Source organism: Pelobates fuscus, chromosome 12 (genome assembly GCF_036172605.1).
Source record: "Pelobates fuscus isolate aPelFus1 chromosome 12, aPelFus1.pri, whole genome shotgun sequence".
NCBI classification, from domain to species: domain Eukaryota; kingdom Metazoa; phylum Chordata; class Amphibia; order Anura; family Pelobatidae; genus Pelobates; species Pelobates fuscus.
The window spans coordinates 8620251-8643087 of record NC_086328.1 but is presented as its reverse complement, the minus strand read 5'-3'; the positions used below and the strand labels follow the sequence as shown (position 1 = coordinate 8643087).

Here is a 22837-nt window from a genome sequence, read left to right as displayed (position 1 = left end):
TTATACACTCAGACACATTACTGGGAGTATTATTGCTGTGGGGCTCTGTTATACACTCAGACACATTACTGGGAGTATTATTGCTGTGGAGCTCTGTTATACACTCACATTACTGGGAGTATTATTGCTGTGGAGCTCTGTTATACACTCCGACACATTACTGGGAGTATTATTGCTGTGGAGCTCAGTTATACACTCAGACACTTTACTGGGAGTGTTATTGCTGTGGAGCTCAGTTATACACTTAGACACACCAACTATATGGCGCTCCTGGAAAAGAGGAACAAGGGGATTAACACCAAAATATGGTCTGTCCCTTCCTAAATATGGACATATACGCATGTGTATCTTTATGAACATATCTTCCTGGCCTTGCTGAGTAGTGCTAGCTCATAAGTCCAATGTAAAGTTACAAGTAGAGTGAGCTGAGGGGAAAAAGGAGACACTATCATTATGGCGCTTCGACAATAAGCAGACTGTTGTAATTGAAAACTATGGTTAGAGTTAGGACCCACCTAGAGGGGTCTGCCTTGACGTTGGCAGGTGGGCTCATCCTCTCATGGCCATTGGAGGTAACTAAAAAACCTCCATTTGTTTAAAAATACATAGGGATTAAGGAGAGAGCGCAGGTAAATTGTCTTTCTTTGGTTTTTACTATATATTGGGGCTGATGTGTACTGTAGTCATTGCAGCCGCCCAGTGATGGGAGTGGGCGCAGGACTTTTCTTTCTGCATTTGTAATTGAAAACTAATTGCAAGGTTCAGTTTTAAACGGCAAAGCTGTGATTAAATTGTAATTGGAGTAGTTACGTGAATCAGCTATTTTTGCCTTCATTGTGCGATTTGATTTTCAATTCGCTGGACAGCCGCTGAGGGCTGAAGTGATCTGGGTGCCTACAGTGTCCCTTTAAACTACAATACATCAGTCTGTGTAATGAAACTAAGACGCATTTATATTGCTCTTAATGTGGTTTTGGTGCATAGATATGCTGCCCTTTTTTCCCTGATAATGTAAAAACATTTCAGATTCTAAGAAATATTCCCATTTGTGAGAGAACGTGCTTGCAATGGGTGTCTGACTCACAGCTTCTAGACGCGCTTCCTCTCAAGATCCTCAAAAATGGAAGATCTTCACCGTGTGAGCCATTGTAGCCAGCATGGCGACACTGATGATGTTATATATATGCGTGTGTGTTGTATTGGCAGAACACAGCAATATCTGCACATGTTCAGACTTTAACGGTACCTGGCACGGCGCTGTTTTACATGTAAGTTTTGTGAAAATGTTTGGCATTTTTTTCTAAAAACTGAGGGGAAGGGGGGCATAATCTAATAATCGAAATGAGCTTATTATATATGCTTGATCAAGATTAATGTACAGCAACAAAAAAAAACAGGATAGCACTCTGGCATGCTCTCCGATAACTTAGTTATCTGTCATCATATTATGCATATATAAGAATCACGTAATGATTGTTTCTAATGTAATACTAGAACAGAAACTGTACAAATCTCATCCTCAAATATGAGTGAATACTGCACTGTACGAGTAGGGGGAGACAGACAGCTAGGATAGGAACTATGGTCACGCCAAGGTGGAGAGATGGGGAGACTGAGCAGGGTATAACCCCCGCCTCCCATTAAAACTCAAACAATTATTAAGGGGCTAAAGTAGCTGATGATTAGAAAAATGGATTTAAATTGTTCCTATTTTTCCACGTGTAAAAATAACCCAAAGTGAGATACTTGGCATGCATCTATTGTACGGTGCTGATTGGGAAAGATGTCGGTGACCATGTACTAGTCGGGTAAGACACTATTTACATGAAGTGCTGCTGCCTCATTTTCTAATAAGTGTTCATACTGACTGCACTGCGGTTGCTTTTGAAGCAAGCTGGGCTGTAAGATAAAGATGTTTTATGACAGACCTGGGCAGAATAACTGACAGAAAGCCGTGGTACTTGGCTAATGCCTATGGCAGCCCCCCTATACAGCTATACACTAAAATTTCAATTTATATTAATGAATCTGCACAAGAGCCACTTATGCTCCCACCAGTTTGTCTTGAGCTCCTTTTGATGACAGAACTGCTGAAATTTACTTCATGGTTCAAACATCAAAAGAATACAGATCAGCACTAAAATGCCTTGAAGACATTTCTAAAAAATACACAGGCATTTGGCTCATTTAGGAGAACGCAATCAGAGTAGATCCTCCAAACGCTTGGAGAAATCCAAATAATCACACTGGTTTTATTTTAATTTTTATTAACCTACTAAAAGCTCCAGGTATTGTATTATTATTAGTCAAAGAAGAAAAAATTATATGCAGTAGTTCAGCTCCTGCTGTGAGTGCTGGGCAACATCTAGTACCCGTGTTCTATGGTTTTGAGTTGGGCACAGGGAGGAGGGCTTCCACTACCCCGCCAGGCGTTCAGAGGTTAGCCATCACTAATCAACACTAACAAATAATTCCAAAGCACGTGTGCCTTCACATCCCCACCTGACAGAGGCTGCACATTCTAAAGCTTTCACGCATAATATTTTGTATCTCTCCCAGAAGTAAAATTCACAAAATGTTTTGTTTGTCCCCCTAAGTCAGAAACAGAGTCTATAACTACAGCCTAGTAGAGGGAAAACATGTTCAATAATGAAACCATCTAAAACGAGCTTGACAACATTTTGTCCACAAAATTACTGCCATGAATGCTCCCGGCCTTCCAATCAATAGGTTCTGCGCGCACCAGTGTCGAAACGAGAGAACATTTCAAAGGACAGGTCAATGGTGATGAAGCAAATAGCCTCAGCTTTTCAGAATCTATAAATCTTAACTCTAGAGAGTTAAGCTGGACAGAGACCCTCCCTATGAGATAGTGAAAATGCGTGTGTGTGTGTTCCCTATAGAGATGCATCAATTTAATGTATCTCTATGAGGAGATGCTGATTGGCGTAGCACAGCCTTTTGTTGCACATGCGCAATATCCTTGGAGCCATAGAGGCGGGACCAGCCACAGTGAAACCGGCACGGCGTGGGAAAAAAGTGAATTAAAACACCTGTCCCGTGCAATCGGAGGGGGTCAGGTGCCTAAACAGGTGCCACACTGCTTGATGGATGGACAGACACACATTCACAATGACACTGACAGACACACATTTTCACATAAACTCACAAATATATATTTTTATTTTCACTTTTGTCCACTTAGCCTCCCTACCTTTGGCAGAGCTGAGTGGATCTTTCCCTGTGGTCCATTGGGGCTGCTCACTTATCTACCTGCAGCTCCTCTCTGCTCCCTGTAGTGATGCTGGGGCTGGAGTGATGTGATATTGTGGCTCCTGGCATCACTAAACCACGCGAAGGAGCAGAGAGGAAATGCAGGATTATTGCTCCTTCACGCACCGCCTCCCACGCTACCCCCAGATGGCTACCATGCTGCCCCGTGCAGGCTAGTGGCCGGCCTTCCCTAAAGGGCTGCAAGGACAAAATCACAGGCGCCAGGATAAAATTTCTAGTCACCATGGCGACCTGGCGTCTAGGATTTGTCGAGCCCTGCCTTAAAGTCCTTACAGCTCACTGTTTAGGTTGGCATTAAATGCCCTAATATCTTTTGTGGTTACAGGTGCTGGAATGAGCTAAATAAATATGCTGTTTATTAATTGGTTTTATCAATACATGAACACTGACTTTGTAGAGTAAGAAAGCAGCATTAAGATTGCTCAGAAAATCTATAGAGCAATGGTAGCTAATCTTGGCAGCACTGTGGACATTTTCCATCATGCTCAGTATGCCTACAGATTCCCTGAATTTTATGGGATATGTAGTGCCAAGACGAGCCATCACTACAATATAGTTAAATATACCAATACATAACTAATACATTTTGTAGCAATCACAATTGGAAGTAAAGTGTTGCTATTTAGACATAGACTGCTGTACAAAACGTCCACAATTATTTACAGATGTAAATATTTCTGAAAGTAGAACTATGAAGCCCTCCTGCTGTACGGTAACTCCCCCCCACCCACAGACGATCTAACGGAGTGAAGTCTGCTTCTTACACCCGATGTTGATAAGTGAAAATAAGGCACTTAATAGTCTCCTAGGATGGCAGCAGACACACGTTACATATCATCAAAAAAAGGGTTGTTCTCCTAATCCCTGCAGTTATTGTGTTGCTAATGGCAAAAATGAAGCAAATGAGTGGGATGTGTACAGTCTAATTAAGGGAACATATATGTATGATACGTCCGAGGTTTCTTAATTGGCAGACTGGCTCTTTATCTGTTACCCATATTCTTTTTGTTATGGCACTTATTAAAACAAGTCCATATGTGCTTTTTGTGCAGCGTACTTTGAGTGCTCTCCTTGTGTAAAGCAATGCTGGGTGGAGAACAGGTGAGGCTACAGGGAATGCTTATCTTGCCCACGGTTATTGCAGTTATGTTTTTTCACAACAAACTCCAAGATGTCAGGCACTGACTGTGTTATTACTATTGAACTGTAAGGCTGATAATATAATATTTGACATACATGCTAGGGTTATGATTATTTAGAAATGCTATGTCAAAGTGGAGAAATCAGCAGGAACATTCCATGGGTTTCCATGGCGATTGTTTCAGAAGTAGAACATTTAGCAATAACATTCCATTGGTTTCCATGGTGAATGTTCCAGAAGTAGAACAATCAGCAGGGACATTCCAAGGGTTTCCATGGCGACTGTTTCAGGAGGAGTACAATCAGCAAGAACATACAGTGATATCTTACAGTGATTGTTCTTTATACCAGTCCAGGATATGATCTGTTTCCCTTTACAGCTCTCAGCAGATTCAGATATATATTTCATGGAAATGGAAAGGACACACAAACTAAAGCAATAATTATCGTATTAGACATGCATTTAAACCTGCTACTAGTATTCCAATGAATATTAATTTCTCTGATAATGAATTTGCACTTGAATGTCACAAACACCTTTTCACCGGTGATTCTCCTGGTATAGTTACATATCTCAGTAAATCTCAGCAAATCTTCATTACAAAGATTGTAGTCTGTTCCCCCTAAAGCAGTTACAAGGAAAGGAATTCTGGGCACTATTCAGAAATAACCAAAAACAAATCTGAACTGATCATATTTTCCGGGTTCTGTTTTACAGGATGCATTTGATGTCTCGCTAGAACAGTGGAGGGCGCTGTGTGTACATTTTGTCTGCAGCCCTATTCAATGATAGGGGAGAACCGGACCCTGTATTCAGACTGGTGATAGGATAGGGTAATGCTAATGGCATTGCTCATTACATATTGCAGGAGCTCATCTGTCCTCTGCTTCTCTCGCTCTAGGTGTGAGCAATCTCCATCTGACTTTCAGATGGGAACTATATTAAAGCAGCCAGGCTCATTTCAATCAGGACCAACACTGGGTTCCCGTAGGGATACCTCCAATCATTTTCGGTTTTAAATTGGAACTTGGTTGGTCCAGGTAAATAGAAAAATCAGATCTCTCCTGCCTTTAAAGGGACACTATAAAGAAAGCCTAAATAGGGCTCTCTTTACAGGAAGTGTTTTTGGAAGGCTGTGCAAGTCACATGCAGGGAGGTGTGACTAGGGTTCATAATTGAACAACTTTAGCTTAATGAAGCAGTTTTGGTGTATAGAACATGCCCCTGCAGCCTCACTGCTCAATCCTCTGCCATTTAGGAGTTAAATCCCTGTTTATGAACCCTAGTCACACCTCCCTGCATGTGACTTGCACAGCCTTCCATAAACACTTCCTGTAAAGAGAGCCCTATTTAGGCTTTCTTTATTGCAAGTTCTGTTTAATTAAGATTTTCTTATCCCCTGCTATGTTAATAGCTTGCTAGACCCTGCAAGAGCCTCCTGTAAGTGATTAAAGTTCAACTTAGAGATTGAGATACAATTATTTAAGGTAAATTACATCTGTTTGAAAGTGAAACCAGTTTTTTTCCATGCAGGCTCTGTCAATCATAGCCAGGGGAGGTGTGGCTAGGGCTGCATAAACAGAAACAAAGTGATTTAACTCCTAAATGACAGTGAATTGAGCAGTGAAATTGCAGGGGAATGATCTATACACTAAAACTGCTTTATTTAGCTAAAGTACTTTAGGTGACTATAGTGTTCCTTTAACAGTATTGTTACTTTATTAAACAAGGGGAATTGTGGGATAAATCAGCAATTTTTGTAGAAATTGCGGTTTGTAGATACCACTCAAAATTGTAATTATGTAATATGTAAACTAAACCCAGTTTTCCTTATTCCACCCTTCACATAACTATTTGGGTGATGATGTATCCCTATATGGATACAGACTATATGCCAACTGAAAGGCTTATCTAGGTTTCTACCTATTCTGTATGAATGTTAGGGTTTACTTCTTACTCTGAAAGGCTATTCCAAGCATCCACTACCCTTTTAGTAAAACAGCAGTTTCTTCACAACCCTTTAATGTTTCAATTTGCAAATGACAGAACTGCTTCAAGCTTTAGATGCTGTTTTTTTTATAATCTGGCTAACAATAGAAAACAAAGGAGAAATCAAGGGTCGGATGCTCTGCTTGTTCTCGGCAGCACTGGCGACCCATTTCCACTGATATTACATTCTCTGCAAAGATAGAATTAAAAGAACTTACACAACAAACTGGAGATAGACAGTACAAGGAAGAGGAGCAAGCTGCTATGGGGTGCATCAGCTGAACTGCAGTCCATTTTTCTGTTCTTGCAGGAGCACACTTGGATCCTTATTTCTGTGCTGTTAGTCAGCGGAGGCTTTCCGGAATCCGTCACCAAGACTGGCATGTTGTAATTGGCTCTCTTCAGATGATGAAGAAGGCTGACCTGGGCATGAGTGTCTGCAAGAAGCCACAGGTTACACATTAATTAGGCACAGGCAGCATAGAACTCGCCAGTGAGATGGCATGATGTGTACCGCTTTCACTTTAAACGGTGGTGTAGATATCGAATGAATAGAGGGACCTCTCAAACCAAATCTTCTGCAGGTTAGAGAGATGCTGTATACAGGTTGTAGTGATCAATACGTTGCTATCCTGTCATGTTTTACTGAATACAATGAGCAGCAATAAATGGATAATGGAGCACTGTGAATCACTTTGTGCACAGAATGTCTATCCTATAAAATACACCTTCACCTCTTTCTACCAAGGACACCGCATGGAAGAAAACGAGCTCAGGTTATTTTATCTCTAGTCTTTCGCTTCTTTGGGAGAATTTTATTTTAATTGACAGAATTTTCTGCAACTTGTCTTAAAACTCTAGAGGGAGCATTATAAAGAGAAAGTTCCCAGAACAGAAACGAGACCATTCTGTTAATGAGGTGCTATGGGGTCTGAGTGGAAGAAGGATTTTTTTAAATGGTTATTTAACAAAAACTAGGCTTTAACACAATATTTGCTTTCAACCAATGCCGGGTAATTACTTGTGAGTCTCAAAAACTAGTAAAATCGTGTGAACTTAGTCTTTCTCATGAAAGTCATTGTGATGGACCACACCTGGACAGTTAATGGTCCACCAGCAGTGGCCCGAGAAGCTTTACATGTGAGCCACGTTTGAGTGCATAAGAGTCTATTAAGTCCGGGGTTTACTCAAGACATTGAGCATTATGGAGAATTGCATGTATGTGGTCAGTATAACTATGCTGACAGCATAGCTGATAATTTCTATATATAACATCTGTCAATGCTGCATAATTCCTGGTTTATGAATAACCCTGATAGAATTTTAAAAGGGAAACTGTCATTCCCCAGTATTTTTAATATTATGTTTACATGTCCCAAATATGTATTTGTGAGGATGTGAACAATAAAATTATATGTAGAAATCCACGTCTTTATCCTGCAACTGGGTGCATCCATCTTGCTCCATGTGAATAACTGTTATAAGCTCTGTATTTTGCATCTAGAAGTCAGCAAAGAGGCAGCGTACAGAGAAGACTTTCTTTGCAACTTTTGCCCTGACTGTGCCTTTTATGAATTGGATTATGATGTAATTTGCTAAATCTTTTATATACATTTAAATTCAAATAAATAATTTCATAAAAAAGGGTAAACAAAGATGATTGAGATCTTAGCTCAGGCAGAGCCTCTGCTTCTCAAAGCAGAAGGGAGCTGTGCCTGAGAGCTAAGAAGTTGTGTGGGCACAGTGAGCCGTAATCCTTTGTTTTAACACCTTAATGTAAAACATTGCTATTTAGTTAATATGGTCATGTTTACATTGCAGGCTTAAACACAACACTAGTGGTTGTCTTCTTGAGAACCGACTCAAACTATTCCTAATGTTATAGTGTTTATATCAATTGTCCTAAAACAGATTGAATACTAATATTGGGGGACAAGGTACTGATGGGACCATAACCATTACAACATGCTGTACTGGTTATGTTATGATGCTTGGAGTGTTTCTTTAAAAAGCAAGCATTACAATTTAAAAATAAATAAATGTTTTAATCATCATGTGTGAGGTGAACAAAAAGACTGCATGACTGTCTCTTCTTCATCCCCAACAACTACCTCACCCTGCATTACCTTCATTTGCCCATCTTCATAGGACAGGGAAATGGTTAGCATATGTGTAATGTGTTCACTTACTGTTCAGGGTGGTGATTTTCCATAATTTATCTTGGCCTGCCACTTTGCCCAGTTCAAACTTAAATGCATCCGAGTTCAGGTGGAGGTCTCGGTCTGATGCTCCCAGGGTGACCACATTCAGGTCTTTAGCATCTTCGCATACCCTCGCCATGGTGGGATAGATAGAGGGGGCATTGTCATTAACATCCTCCAATGTAATCTGAAAGGTCCCTGTACCTGTAGCAGGAGGGGTACCTGGAAAAGTAATAAGGGATGTTTAATACTCATTGTGTGGTACAGAGGAATTTCCTGTATGTGATATAGAAAGTGTCATAATGAGAATTAAACACTGGCTTTGTTTGCGTATTCCGTTCTATGGCTGAAACAGTTACTCCATTCTTTGCACTTTGCTTCCTTTTGTTTCTGGCTTTTCTGCATTCCTCTCAAACAGTCTGTCTTTCTGACACTTTGTATCCCTTTTCTGAAGTTTGCTCTTTTTTTTCCTCCTGTTGAATTTACACTCATAATAATAAATAAGACAAAGGAGCAGTATACCTAGAATAAAGGTAGATTTGTAGTTTGAAGGATTTTATTTTTTAGACATTAAAGAAGGATCTGCTTACCAGTCAAAAAAACCACCACTCTGACAGCGAGGAATGTAATGTATCAGTAATAACATTTTGCATCTTTTTTAAAAAAAAAGCAAATAAATTAAATGTAAAAAAATGTGTGCACCCAATTAATAAATTCAATAAAATGACGTAAAAGGAGCCGAAATACAATACAATGATACGAATATAGGAAGAAATACGTGCCAACAGAAACAATACATAAAAGTAAATGCAACAGTGTTGATACATAAACCCCTTTATGTTTAAAGACTCCACGTGGACCTGTAAACACAGGCCTGGGACTGATTTCCTGGGAGCTAACCATTCACACAGATATCGACCCATCTAGATGAAATAACTTGGCTTTGTTTTTCTAACTTTTCTTTTTCCTCTTACAGCAGCTTGTGCCGGTTTATTTTGTTTGATTGTTAGAATACCATTCCAGGCTGGCAGACCTGAGACGATCACTGCACTGTCTGTATTGTACTCAACCCCTCTCTAAACAAGCCGACATCTACACTATGAAATCACTGTGTTTACTGTCATTTAATAACACTGCATCTCAGATCTGTTCTGAACCTAAACCTATACAATGCAAGCATTTACTAATATGTATGTTAGAGAACCAAGTCTTTGTAAAAATACAGCAGGCACATGTCACTATTGTGTCCGACACTGCTGCCCGGTTTATACTGTGTAATCAGTACATTGACAGCTTTACACCTACCCTCCTCCCTTCATAATAGCTACTAAAGTCACCCAGGCCACTTCATTTCCACGACTTGGTCTGGGTGCCGTGGCCCTGTCATTTTAACACTTAAACTGCAGTTTTGCAGAAACAGCAATGTTTAATTTAAAGGTTTAAATGCCCCAGTCATACTGACTGAATAAAATGCTTTTGGGGAAATGTGGATGCTCACCGTGTATGTGCATCAGGTCCCCAATGCTACTTTCTGAGGAGCAGCGATGGAGGAGGACACGCCTCCACACTGATGTCATGTGGGGAGAAGTGAGCAGCACTTAAGAGTTTCGACACTGGAAAAATATATATGTAAAGGAGAGGATGGGGCGCCAAACTAGATAGCGATAGGGGCATTGTGGCTTTAGGAATACAGGTTTCTGCCCCTTACAATATAGTGTTCATTTAATGTATTCATATTCCCATCGTGATACAAGTATCAGTTTGGTTCTCTGGATGCTGAATGTAGCCCCCGAAATATTTGGACCAGTCCAAGAAACCTCACTAAATTCAAGGGTTGGATGTTTCATACCTTTTGATTGGTGAGAGGAGACAGGCGGCCCATTTCCCACCCCAAATCAGTCTCTCTCTTTTTTTTTTTTTTTTTTTAAATCTATTTATTCCTGCTAAAGGCAGAGATTAGTCAATCCTTTCTTTATGAACCCTTCTACTCCACGTATTCCTAGATTGTTAAATAGCCATGGATTGTTGGGCCTTTATGAAGGACAATCCTTTTTAAAGTGCAGCATTTAAATTCATACACTTCTAGAATATACAGTATGTGGGCTACAAGTCATATGGTTTCAGTAAAACATGGTTTAAAGTAATCTGGACCAGTACGGACACTGTTTAGACTTATGAGACACTGTGGCTTTAAAATAATGTGATAAAGAGGCCGTGCGATAGAATAGTGCTAAGGAGGAAAAAAAAACAGGAGACGCGCCAATGTTCATGAAGGTGACACTTAATCCATTATAATCAGCGGAGCGAGAACCATGACTGCGTGTGTTGTGTCAAAAAAGGAAGAAAAAAAAACTTCCATGGTGGCGTAACGCTGACTGTTTAATGAAAAAATAAATTATTTTTCACTTTTTGATTGGACTAATTGAATTTGTAATATGAATCCAATAAATTTTTCTTGGATCTTGATATATTATTAAGAAAAGTCATGAGGAAGAATGGATGAAAACACAATAGAGTATTTGAAATATGATCATAAAAGTCAGGCTTTCATGCATTTAATTAAATTGCTGTCTTTAATTCTGAACGCTTTATATCCAGACTGGACTGATAGTGTCTGATGCATAGTGTCATTATCTCTTTCCCTAGCTGATAGTATTAAAAAAAGAAGAAAAATGAAGAAAGTAGCAGCTATAGAGCTTCAGTATTATTTGTTGAGATTTTCCTACTTGTATTGCCATGTAAATGTATCTGTATATTGCTCAGAGACTAGGCGACTGATAGAGACGTGAACAGAAGAACAATGGTCTGAATGTGCGTGCCTCCATTACGTGCAGATCAGGATATATACATGTTATTGTTTACTTTCCCACACTGACTTGCTACGGTGCTAGCAGCAGGCGCACACCCCGTCAGCCCCCGGATTATAGTGAGGCATAGTGAATGTTATTTAAAATGCACACACAGATAAATATTGTGTCCCCCCTAATATTGTAATCATGGCGTTGTAGAAGTAATTTAGATATGTAATCGCTTTTCGATTCGGTAATAAGCACTAGAGCACAACTGTCGTATTAAGCACTGATTTTCTCTCTTTAATTTTTAATCAAGGCTGTGTGATGACATATTAAAGCAATATTTTGCCTGTAATTTATGTGATTAAAATAGCAAAAAGAGATGCATCAGGAGAACGTTTCTAAATGATTGCAGCGGCAGAGAGAATGAATGCAAGGATGGGTTGTGTTTTTATTAAAAATAATTGTCAAGGGTTTGCCAAAACAGGTAGAAACAGAGGGTGGCATCAATCTGCATTTAGCCAGCAATCTACTCTGTCCACAGACCCAGAAATTGTTATTTATCAGTTTCATTGATATACTTGTTATACAAGATCACAAACACTACATACTAGATAGAAATAACTGGGATGGATTATCCAATGGATTACTAAATAAGGGTCCCTGACCACCCACAGCCTGGCCCTTATTGGTGATTTGGCTAATATAGAGGTTACACTCATCCGTCTCGTCATACCAATTCATACCAGCAATGGACACTGTAATAGTCTGACACTCTCAGCCAATCAGAGCTGCCCAATGACGCTCAGGCTGCTGCTTCTGCATTAGCCCAAACAGCACCCAGGGAAGGGCTGCTGGGGACTCTTATTAAGTGTTAAACATTAAAAACAGTTTAACGCTGAATGGAAGGATGACACTGGGGACTACGGACACTATAACTACTTCAATGAGATGAACAGTTATAGTGTCCTTTTAACGTGAACATGCCTCGACAGATCACATTTCCCTGCTCATTCAATAAACACTATAATGATAATTGATATCTTGCATTGCTTAGCATGATCCCAGTTCATGGGAGTTAAAAGATGGGTGGGAGGTAGAGGGTGTTTCTGTTTATCTGGTTGGCCCTGCCTGGGAAGTGTAAGCGGTGTGAATAGACAGTGACGTGTGCACGTTGCTAGTAGTGTCATTCTTGTATACACATTGTAGCTGTGTGTAGACAACTTTAATAGCGTTCCTGCTCTTCCTTAACTGAGAGCTGGTGATGGTTGGCCCCATTACTGCATCATAACCACTACGTTGAGCTATAGTGCTTATGATGCTTGGAGAAACCCTTTGAATAACTAATAACTTTGCTGCACGTCTGTGTTTTGAGGGATTCGCCGCCTCACCGGGGTGAATTCTCTACACACTCATGCTCAAAATGTCTTTCAGCCAAGCTGTATACATGCACAAACGGCACTGCAAGAGTCAACTAATATACAGACTTTCCAGGCATTACCAAGCAGAGTATGAAAGCTAATTTCTAAAGAAAGAAAACTAATTTTTTAAAATTAGCCAACATTTAGTGAATTAGCATGAGTGCACATACTTGGAGAACCATGAGGCAAAAAGCAGATCTTTACATGTTACCTATAGATTGTGCGAGCAAACTAACTCAATTTAACACAAATAAATTATATCCTTTTTTCAATATGGTCCCAGGCTGCATTCAGTAAGTCCCAGGCTGGCTAATAGTGGTTTCAAACACGGTGGGGGGTCTGGGGTCCTTGCCCCAGGTAACAGTGATATTAATTAGATTAATAGCTGATCCCTCTGTTGGTCCTGTCCCCTCACAGCATAGGTGAGCGGCCTGTTTTTACATGGCACAGATTGTGATTTTACATTAACTTGCCCGATAAAGCAGAAATCTTACATACAATGACATATAATACTCACCATTATCTATTGCCAGGATCAGTGCTGTGTATGTGTTGTTCTGGACAAGTATGGATTCCCGATCTAGTGGGGACGTAGTATTGATTGTGCCATTCAGTGGATTAATATAGAGCCAGCCTGCCTCATCCTTCAGGATGGAATACCTGTGTGGGAGCAGAACAGAGCCATTCAGACACACAGTCCCACTGTATGTATTACAATATGACAGCTTGGATATGAGAATACCATGACCCTGTAAACACACATAGGAAGTTAGCATGTCACGTTAATGGAGGACTACACATTTTTCAAGTGTAACTAGATTTTGTTGTATTAATCCAATTTTTCTTTTCTTTTTCATGGAACATGGCAGACACACTCCACTGGTTTCCATGGTGATTACTCAGGTGTTTTGCTGTATCCTCAGCTCTTGTATCCTGATTCTACTCTCAAAATCAGATAGATACATTACAGTTTAATATTGGCCAATGGAAAACTCAATTACATAATATTCTGAATAGCCATTCACATCACATGAGCTGCAATGAGCAATTTTAAACAAGTGTTTACTTGGTATTTACACTTGATACGCAGAGTATTTGTTCATGAACTAGAATGCAAAATGATTGATCTCTTAACCTCAGTGTTTCCATTGACACCTACTATGGAGATAAGTGCTCGCTCTTTGATAGTGACAGACATTCATTAGCACTGTGGCTGTTACAAAATGCTTATTTAATTAGCTGAACTTTATAAGCAAGTTCACTAAACAGAATCACAGAAAATTAATCTGAACAGTAGTGTTGGAACTGTAGGCAAGAACCTGAGGTCAGGTGTGCACCCCAGAGCAGGCGTGCGCCACAAATGTGATTTTTCATTACAGCTGCACATTAAAAAGTAGATTTATACATTTATAATGAAATCTATTGGCAGTCCTAGTAACGTTCGTTATAATAATAATACAGCACAGATGGATCACAGCTGATGTTAGTAAAATGACCCTTTATTGCATAGCAAGTAGGAATGGGATCTGGCAGTTTTTAAACAAGTAAAACAGTGATTTATCTCAATATAAAATTTTCAAACAACTCATCAGCCTATCTGCCAATCAATCGAAGTCAACAGCAACACAAGCCAAACACCGCCCTGGCCAATCAGCATCTCCTTGAATTAATGCATCTCTTGAGGAAAGTTCCATGTCTGTATGCAGAGGGTGGAGACACTGAATGGCAGTGCTGCTCACTGTGCAGCACTGCCCCAGGAATCACCTCTACTAGCCATCTGAGGAGTGGCCAGTGGAGTTATTACTAGGCTGTAATGTTAACACTGCATTTTCTCTGAAAAAAACTTGTTTACTGTGAAAAGTCTGAAGGGAATTATTCTACTCACCAGAACAAATTCAATAAGCTGCAGTTGTTCTGGTGACTTAACAAAGCCATTTTGGTGTATAGATAATGCCTCTGAAGTTTCGGTGCTCAATTATTTTTTGGTTCTGTTTATGCAGCCCTAGCCACACCTCCCCTGACTGCAGGAAAAAAAAAAAAAAAGCTTCACTTTCAATCAGATATAACTTACTTTAAAAGTTTGTATCTCATGCTCTGTAAATTGAACTTTAATTACATACTGGAGGCTTCTGCAAGGTCTAGCAAGCTATTGACAGAGAAGGAGATAATACATTTGAAATTAAACAGTATTTGCAAAAAAGGAAGTGTAAACATTAGACAACTCTTTGCAGGAAGTGTCTATGAAGGCTGATTTAACACCTAAATGGCAGAGAACTAAGCAGTGAGACTGCAGGGGGGTAATCTATACACCCAAACTGCTTCAATACGCTAAAGTTGTTTTGGTGACTATAGTGTCCCTTTAAAGATGATTTTTACAGATATATATCAATATCAGTGTTATTATTGAAAGCAGGGAATTTGGAGTAATTAGCAGGACTAGCAACCAAGCCACTGACTCATAAAGAAAGACATACCAGAAACATGTAGATAATTAAATCTCAATTTTGCTTACAATCCAAAAAGGACCGTAGGCATTGGGAAAGTCTGCAGGAAACGCTTGAAATGTCAGGACTGATTTACAGCAAGTAATGGAGTCGCAACACCAATATAGACCAGAAGGCAATTTCCTCCCACCACAATGGACCCAGTGACATAGACCCTATATTTGGGAGGAAACATTGCTGGGTAACTATGATGGTATAATTTCTAAGCTCCATTACTTGTTGTCCAAAGATAACAGGTGTTTGGAATGGAACCTCTGGTGTCTGCACCAAATTCAAATACACTTATTCATCTACTGATTAACAACAAACCTGACCTTTACTCCCTGGCTCAGTGACATCACAGAGGAATGATATGCCCCTCCCTCCAGGTCTCTATAATATATGTGAATATTACTGGTACCAGTTCCTGTGTAAGGAATAAGAAGCGGCTGCTGGATCTCACTTAAGATCCAAAGGCAAGAGCCAAGTGATACTTTTGGGTCTACTTTTGTGAGTGCTACATATCATCACCTCTTTTATATCTACATTGTCAATATTTATTTGCACTATTGGTTCTTGTTTCTGCATTCTTTTTCAGAATATTTATTTCCAAATGCGTATGTATCTATTATACTTATCGCATTTCCTATAGCTCGACCCCATTGTATATTGTTTTTAGTGTACTTGAAGGTGTGGTTTAAGGGGATCCTCCACGGGAGTGTTTGAGCTTATACACCGTTACCACTGTGGATATTTTGGATTTTATTCATATCTATGCATGAATAAATCACACATCTTATAAACCGTTCTAACAGATTGTAAAGATATTGTATTTGGAGTAATTAAAGGATCACTATAAACAAACTCCTTTTCCTGACACTATATAATCCTCAGGGCCCCCCTCCCGCTGGGCTGAAGGGAAAACTCCTTCAGTTGCTTACCTTTATCCAGTGCTGGTGACCTCTCCTCGCCCTCCGACGTCAGCTCCTGAATGGAGCCGAATGCGCGACAAGAGCCGCGCGCTCATTAAAAACACCCATAGGAAAGCATTTCTCAATGCTTTCCTGTGGACGTTCTGCACGCTGGATGCGATTTTCAAATTGAGCGCCGCGGTAGCGCCTCTAGCGGCTGTCAGGAAGACAGCCACTAGAAGCTGGATTAACTCTGCAATGTAAACTCTGCAATGTAGTTTCTCTGAAACTCTATGTTTACATGTGAAGGGTTAAAACCTGGGGGACCTGGCACTCAGACCACTTCATTGAGCTGAAGCGGTCTGGGTGACTATAGTGGTCCTTTAAGCAAAGTTTTGCAGTAAATTACTTTTTTTTTTTCTGAAGCATTATCTCTAGAATGTATTATTTAGACTATACATGAGACACGTGTTGTCTAACACAACAAGAGGACACAGTCTTAAATTAGAAGGGCAAAGGTTTAAAAATAATATCAGGAAGTATTACTTTACTGAGAGGGTAGTGGATGCATGGAATAGCCTTCCAGCTGAAGTGGTAGAGGTTAACACAGCGAGGTAGTTTAAGCATGCGTGGGATAGGCATAAGGCTATCCTGGATAGAAGATAAGTCCAGGGACTAATGAAAGGATGTAGAACATTGCACAGACTAGATGGGTCAAAGTTTCTTGTCACATTCTATGTTTCTATGACACGAGGACACACATGTAGACTGGAACAAAGGAGATTTAATCTAAGGCAAAGGAAAGGGTTTTTTACAGTGAGAACAATAAGGATGTGGAATTATCTGCCAGAAAAGGTGGTTTTATCAGAGTCCATACAGATGTTCAAACAGCAATTAGCAATTACAAAGACATAACATACAGGGATATCATGTTTAATTAGTGGGGTAATAGCTTTTTGATCCAATGAGATATCTGACTGACGTTCTGGGATCAAGGAAGAATTGTTTCCTAGTTTTTGCACAATTGGAAGTGCTTCAGACTGGGTTTTTTGTCTTCTTTTGGATCAACAGCAAATGTGAAATGTAAAAAAAACAAATGTGAGAAAGGCTGAACTTGATGGACGCAAGTCTCTTTCAAACTATGTAATTAAAACAGGTTGTCAACTCCTGCCTGGAGGTGCTGAGTGGGTCGTTGGACAATTGCTGTGAATTTAGAGCCTCCATAAGGATGTGGTTACATTGTATCCAGAAGGATAGAAAGAAGAGCGTGCAGATAGACCCAGAGCCAGCTATTCGGTGTACAGCAGATGCCAAGCACATCCAGTGCACAGCTATCAGGCTCAGCTACAGACTTGGAATAAAAGAGAAAAAGACAGCAAAGCATATTGAACATATTGCGTGCACCAGCAAATAGGGGAAACTGCTGCCAAATTATTACAGAAATGACAGGTATTTGCCAATTTCATTTGTCATTTTCTGCAGTTTGCAAGAATTTAGTTCAGATCAACTGCATGGTCTGTTTTTTTCTTTTTTTTTAAGTAGGTTTTTAATCAATGCTGGGAGAAGGCAGCGAAATTGGTCACCCAGGGATGAGGAATGAGCATGAAGAATTAAAGAATATAATCTGCAAGTAATCAGTAAAGAGTCAAGTCAGCCACAGTTGCATGATGAAAAAACTATGCTATAGTAGCACAAAGTAGCCATGAGACACTATCTGCATTGAATACTTTCTGTGGCAATCAGAAAGCTGGGGACTGGATCCTCGACAGAAAGCTGTCATTCACACAATGAACGGATACAGATACATTCAGCTTTCACTAGTTCAGGTATATAATAGGATATGAATGTTATTACCTCTAACTCTATGGCATTCCGTTAACCTCAGAAAGTTGAGATTATGTTTGCCCTCCTGTGGGCTGTACCTGAGGTCTGATCAGGTGCCAGAGCATTAACAATTAAGTTATTTGACACAAAATCTACAGCAAATTAGTTTTTTATTTATTTATGCAGAGTAGTTCTGAAATGTAACATTAAAAGGGGGATGAGGGGTAACAGAGAAAATTTCATCCAATTAAATTCATGAAAACATGGAGCAATGAGTATAAAAGGACACTGAATGTGCCTAACTAGGAAACAATCCTTCAGCAAATATATACAGCTTAAGTAGAACTTTCATTTCTGATCAGGGACAGAACACACAGCCTTGTGGGAATGGGCAAAGACACTGGAGCCACGATAATTCTGGTGGCTTCTGAAATCCTAACCACTCAAGGACCAGATGACGGTCTTTTATGCAGTAAAGATACCACCTTGTTACTGTGTACCCCCAGAGTAAGGGATACTCCCTCCCTGCTTGCCCATTGCTACAGGATTGGTGCTGGGTTTTCCCAGCAGCCCATTATAGATATCTTTGCTGGAGTTTCAGTATGAGTGAATTCTCACATTGAGACTGCAGGCTCGCTATCTATACCCCAAGACTGCTTCATAAAGCTAGAGTTGATTTGGTTCTTATAAAATCCCTTTAAACCCACAATATATGCTCCAGGTTTGTTATATATTTTACATCCTAGTCCTTGATGTCTGTGTGTGAGATAATTATTCTTCTTTATTTAGTTTCTCGGTTAAACAGAGAGATATAAAGCCTTCCTGTTACTTCACAATTATCTTGCCTTCAAAGAATCTTAAAACAATGGACAATTATTCATTCAAACTCCATCCTCAATAACGGAGATAACATGCCGATGGAACAATGCTGAGTTGCTTGTTGAAATCTTGTTTTGGCACTGAAGAAAAATGAGAGGTATTCATCTTTTCTTAAAAAAAACAACAACAACATAAAAGCAGGTTGTTCTTTGACAGCCATTGTTCCTATGACAGAAGATTCATTTTCTTTGTTGTGAAGATTGTCATTTACTTTCTAGTTTACAATAGGGCCTTCATCTTCCACTACATCTTGTCTGTTGCCTTAGTGGGAAACCTGAGGTCTGGGTACCAAAACTCATAGATATTGTTAGAGGGGCAGAGTATTGGTTACTTATGGGGAAAAAAGCCAAGACAAATAACCTAATAATAGCTTTTTTATTCAATTAGAATAACTTGTTCTGACAGTCTTAAGATTTACAGACACAAAGTTTAGACTGCTTTGTCTTAGTATTTATCCCCTTGCTTGACAAAACGTGACAAATGTGAGCTATCTGTTCCATGCTTTATTTCCCCCAGCTATCACTAGTGGAAAGGCATTATTTATAATGGCCCCCATGGTCTTGCAAGATCCTCCACAGATCTCAGTGTCGTACTCTCACGCATGTGCAATAGGACAGCACTAACTCCTGGTAGGAGCTGAAGAGGAATGGCTGGAAAATCATAGCAGCGGCTCGTATAACTCACCTTCCCCTGTACCTGCTGTCACCATTGGGGAATTCTGCTTTGGTTATTCATGGTTGGAGTGACTGTGATGGAGTGTGTGTGTGGCCAGTTTGTGGTATCGGGTGTGTTTATATGGATTTCTTATGTAGCAGGCAGGGGTGTATAGGGTGTCGTGCAGCAGAACAATTATTTTTACTGGGCTTTCATTTCTTGTGATTAATGGAATATTTTATGGTTATTAGAATCACAAAAACGATGGTGAGTTGCTGCAATCGACGTTCATTATTCATTGAGCTATCGTTTAGCCACATGCAAGTTAGAACATTCCCAGGAGTTTCTTCTTCGTTGCTGGATGGGCTGGAATTTGTTATAATAGAGACATTTGGAAATTAAATAAGACCAGGAAAGTGAGTTTTATCTTTCTCATAAGATTAATTATACAAATTAACATTCTAATGTTATCAGACACTACCCAGGGCTAACACAAGGAGCAACTCCAGGTTGTGCTGATATTTAGGGCGGTCTTTTACAGATAAAAAAAAAAAAAGCAGTCAGAGAACATTGCCTTTGCTCTTAATTCCACGAAAAAGATTAAGTGCATGTGACAGACCGCCTGGCACCCTGCCCTGGTACCTCCGTCAATCGCTGATTCCTAGTAATCCTTGAGTACCATAAGCACCGCTCCGGACATCATAACCACCGTAGACCCCACAAACTGCCGCAGGTTGGTTGGGTTCTCGCCATCTTCCATCCACCCTGGACCCAAGACAAGGATCCAGCTTCCAGTGGGTAGACCTCTCCTAATCCAGAGAGCAAAGCAGGCTGCTCTTACAAGAGCAATCATTGTGATCTAAGGGAGAATAGTAATTATAGCAGTCCCCAGAGTGTGAATATAGCTATCCAATCCCCCAAACATGAGCCTAGACTTCATGAAGGGTAAAACAAATCTCATTTAATGGCAGCCACAACTGGCCTTATATGCAGGTCCCCATGCAAGGGACACCACCACCCCATTCCATGGTTAGAAAGTCAGACGTTATTGTTTGGGAATGTATACATCCTGATGTGTTCAGCAACAGGTGCAGCACACTTTGCAATGAGCTTCCATAGAGACTTACTGAAAGTGGATCTGTTATCTGAAAACAAGTCTAGAGTAATCACTGCAAATTGTAGAAATCTCTGTATGTCTTTTCACTGTTTCTTCAGGGCCAATAAACTCCATAATAATTTGCTCCATCTGAATTCTGATCATTATTCCTTACACAATCTAACAGAGCCCACCTACTATTCAAACCCTGCAAGAGTGGCATCACATCAGCATGTTAATAAATTAGCTTGCACTGCGCAGAGCAAATACATAGCCTTTTTGTTTAATGTGAGAGCTCTTTAGCAGGAGTCTGCACATGGGCTGCCCTGGAAAAGCATTGACCCAACATGCTCACTTTGGGAAGGGGTGTGCTTATTATTAATGATGGCAACCCCCCTCCTCTCTGACCACACACTCTTCTCAGTGGGCCGCTGGAATAAAAAAAAAATGCCCGGACCGAATTATGTTCCAAGTCCGGCCCTGCTGAGAAGAGTCTATTGGAGCTTCAAGCTTTTCAATGTTTGAAGGGTTGTGAGCGCACTCTAAAATGCTCCTGCACACTGTGCTATACAGTCTAATCTTCTATAAATCACTTCATTCGTACGGGCCAGCCCCTGCCTGCAAGGTTAAGTATTGACCAGTTTTATAAGAAGCCCCAAGATTTCTGAAGGCAGCCCTGGTCACAGGACACAAGCAGAGTAATCAGGGAAGACAAAACTCCAGTCCCAACGAGGGTCTGGAGCAGGTATACTTGAGAAATATAAATCTGAATTGATATTCCTTACTTGTATTACAGTAGATAGAGAAGGCTTTTCCAAGGACTAGAGAGATTAGTGCACTGTTAATCATATCGTAAAATATATTATTTCTATATAAATATTCTTTAAGATTATAATGTGAGCAAGCAGCTATAAGATAGTGGACACCACCAGGGTCGCTATATCCAAGGGAACAGATGAGACTCCAGGAGTCTCTAGGGGCTTTACCCCATATATATATACTAATAGTGATACTGGATATACCTTATGAGGAGAATTTTCTCAGTATATAACAGGAATTAGATGAACAAGTGATGGTTCTTTTTTACTCAGAGCCAGGTTTAATAAAGCTCATTTATATACACTGCTCAAAAAAATAAAGGGAACACTTAAACAACACAACACAATGTAACTCCAAGTCAATCACACTTCTGTGAAATCAAACTGTCCACTTAGGAAGCAACACTGAGTGACAATCAATTTCACATGCTGTTGTGCAAATGGGATAGACAACAGGTGGAAATTATAGGCAATTAGCAAGACACCCCCAATAAAGGAGTGGTTCTGCAGGTGGTGACCACAGACCACTTCTCAGTTCCTATGCTTCCTGGCTGATGTTTTGGTCACTTTTGAATGCTGGCGGTGCTTTCACTCTAGTGGTAGAATGAGACGGAGTCTACAACCCACAAAGTGGCTCAGGTAGTGCAGCTCATCCAGGATGGCACATCAATGCGAGCTGTGGCAAGGTTTGCTGTGTCTGACAGCGTAGTGTCCAGAGCATGGAGGCGCTACCAGGAGACAGGCCAGTACATCAGGAGACGTGGAGGAGGCCGTAGGAGGGCAACAACCCAGCAGCAGGACCGCTACCTCCGCCTTTGTGCATGGAGGAGCAGTGCCAGAGCCCTGCAAAATGATCTCCAGCAGGCCACAAATGTGCATGTGTCTGCTCAAACGGTCAGAAACAGACTCAATGAGGGCCCGACATCCACATGTGGGGGTTGTGCTTACAGCCCAACACCGTGCAGGATGTTTGGCATTTGCCAGAGAACACCAAGATTGGCAAATTCGCCATTGGCGCCCTGTGCTCTTCACAGATGAAAGCAGGTTCACACTGAGCACATGTGACAGAGTCTGAAGATGCCATGGAGAATGTTCTGCTGCCTGCAACATCCTCCAGCATGACCGGTTTGGCAGTGGGTCAGTAATGGTGTGGGGTGGCATTTCTTTGGGGGGCCGCACAGCCCTCCATGTGCTTGCCAGAGGTAGCCTGACTGCCATTATGTACCAAGATGAGATCCTCAGACCCCTTTTGAGACCATATGCTGGTGCAGTTGGCCCTGGGTTCCTCCAAATGCAAGACAATGCTAGACCTCATGTGGCTGGAGTGTGTCAGC

At 40.5% G+C, this 22837-nt stretch overlaps 1 protein-coding gene across 2 annotated transcripts in view; it reads right to left on the bottom strand.

Annotated features, from left to right (window-relative positions):
- The window catches only part of CDH13 (cadherin 13), a 535505-nt gene that overhangs the window by 18026 nt on the left and 494642 nt on the right, over nt 1-22837 (bottom strand). For both annotated transcript variants that reach the window (XM_063437863.1, XM_063437864.1), the window contains exons 11-13: nt 13356-13498; nt 8614-8847; nt 6643-6861 (exon numbers count right to left, since the gene is read on the bottom strand). In XM_063437863.1, coding sequence (XP_063293933.1) covers nt 6643-6861; nt 8614-8847; nt 13356-13498 — 596 coding nt within the window. The remainder of the gene's footprint in view (nt 1-6642; nt 6862-8613; nt 8848-13355; nt 13499-22837) is intronic.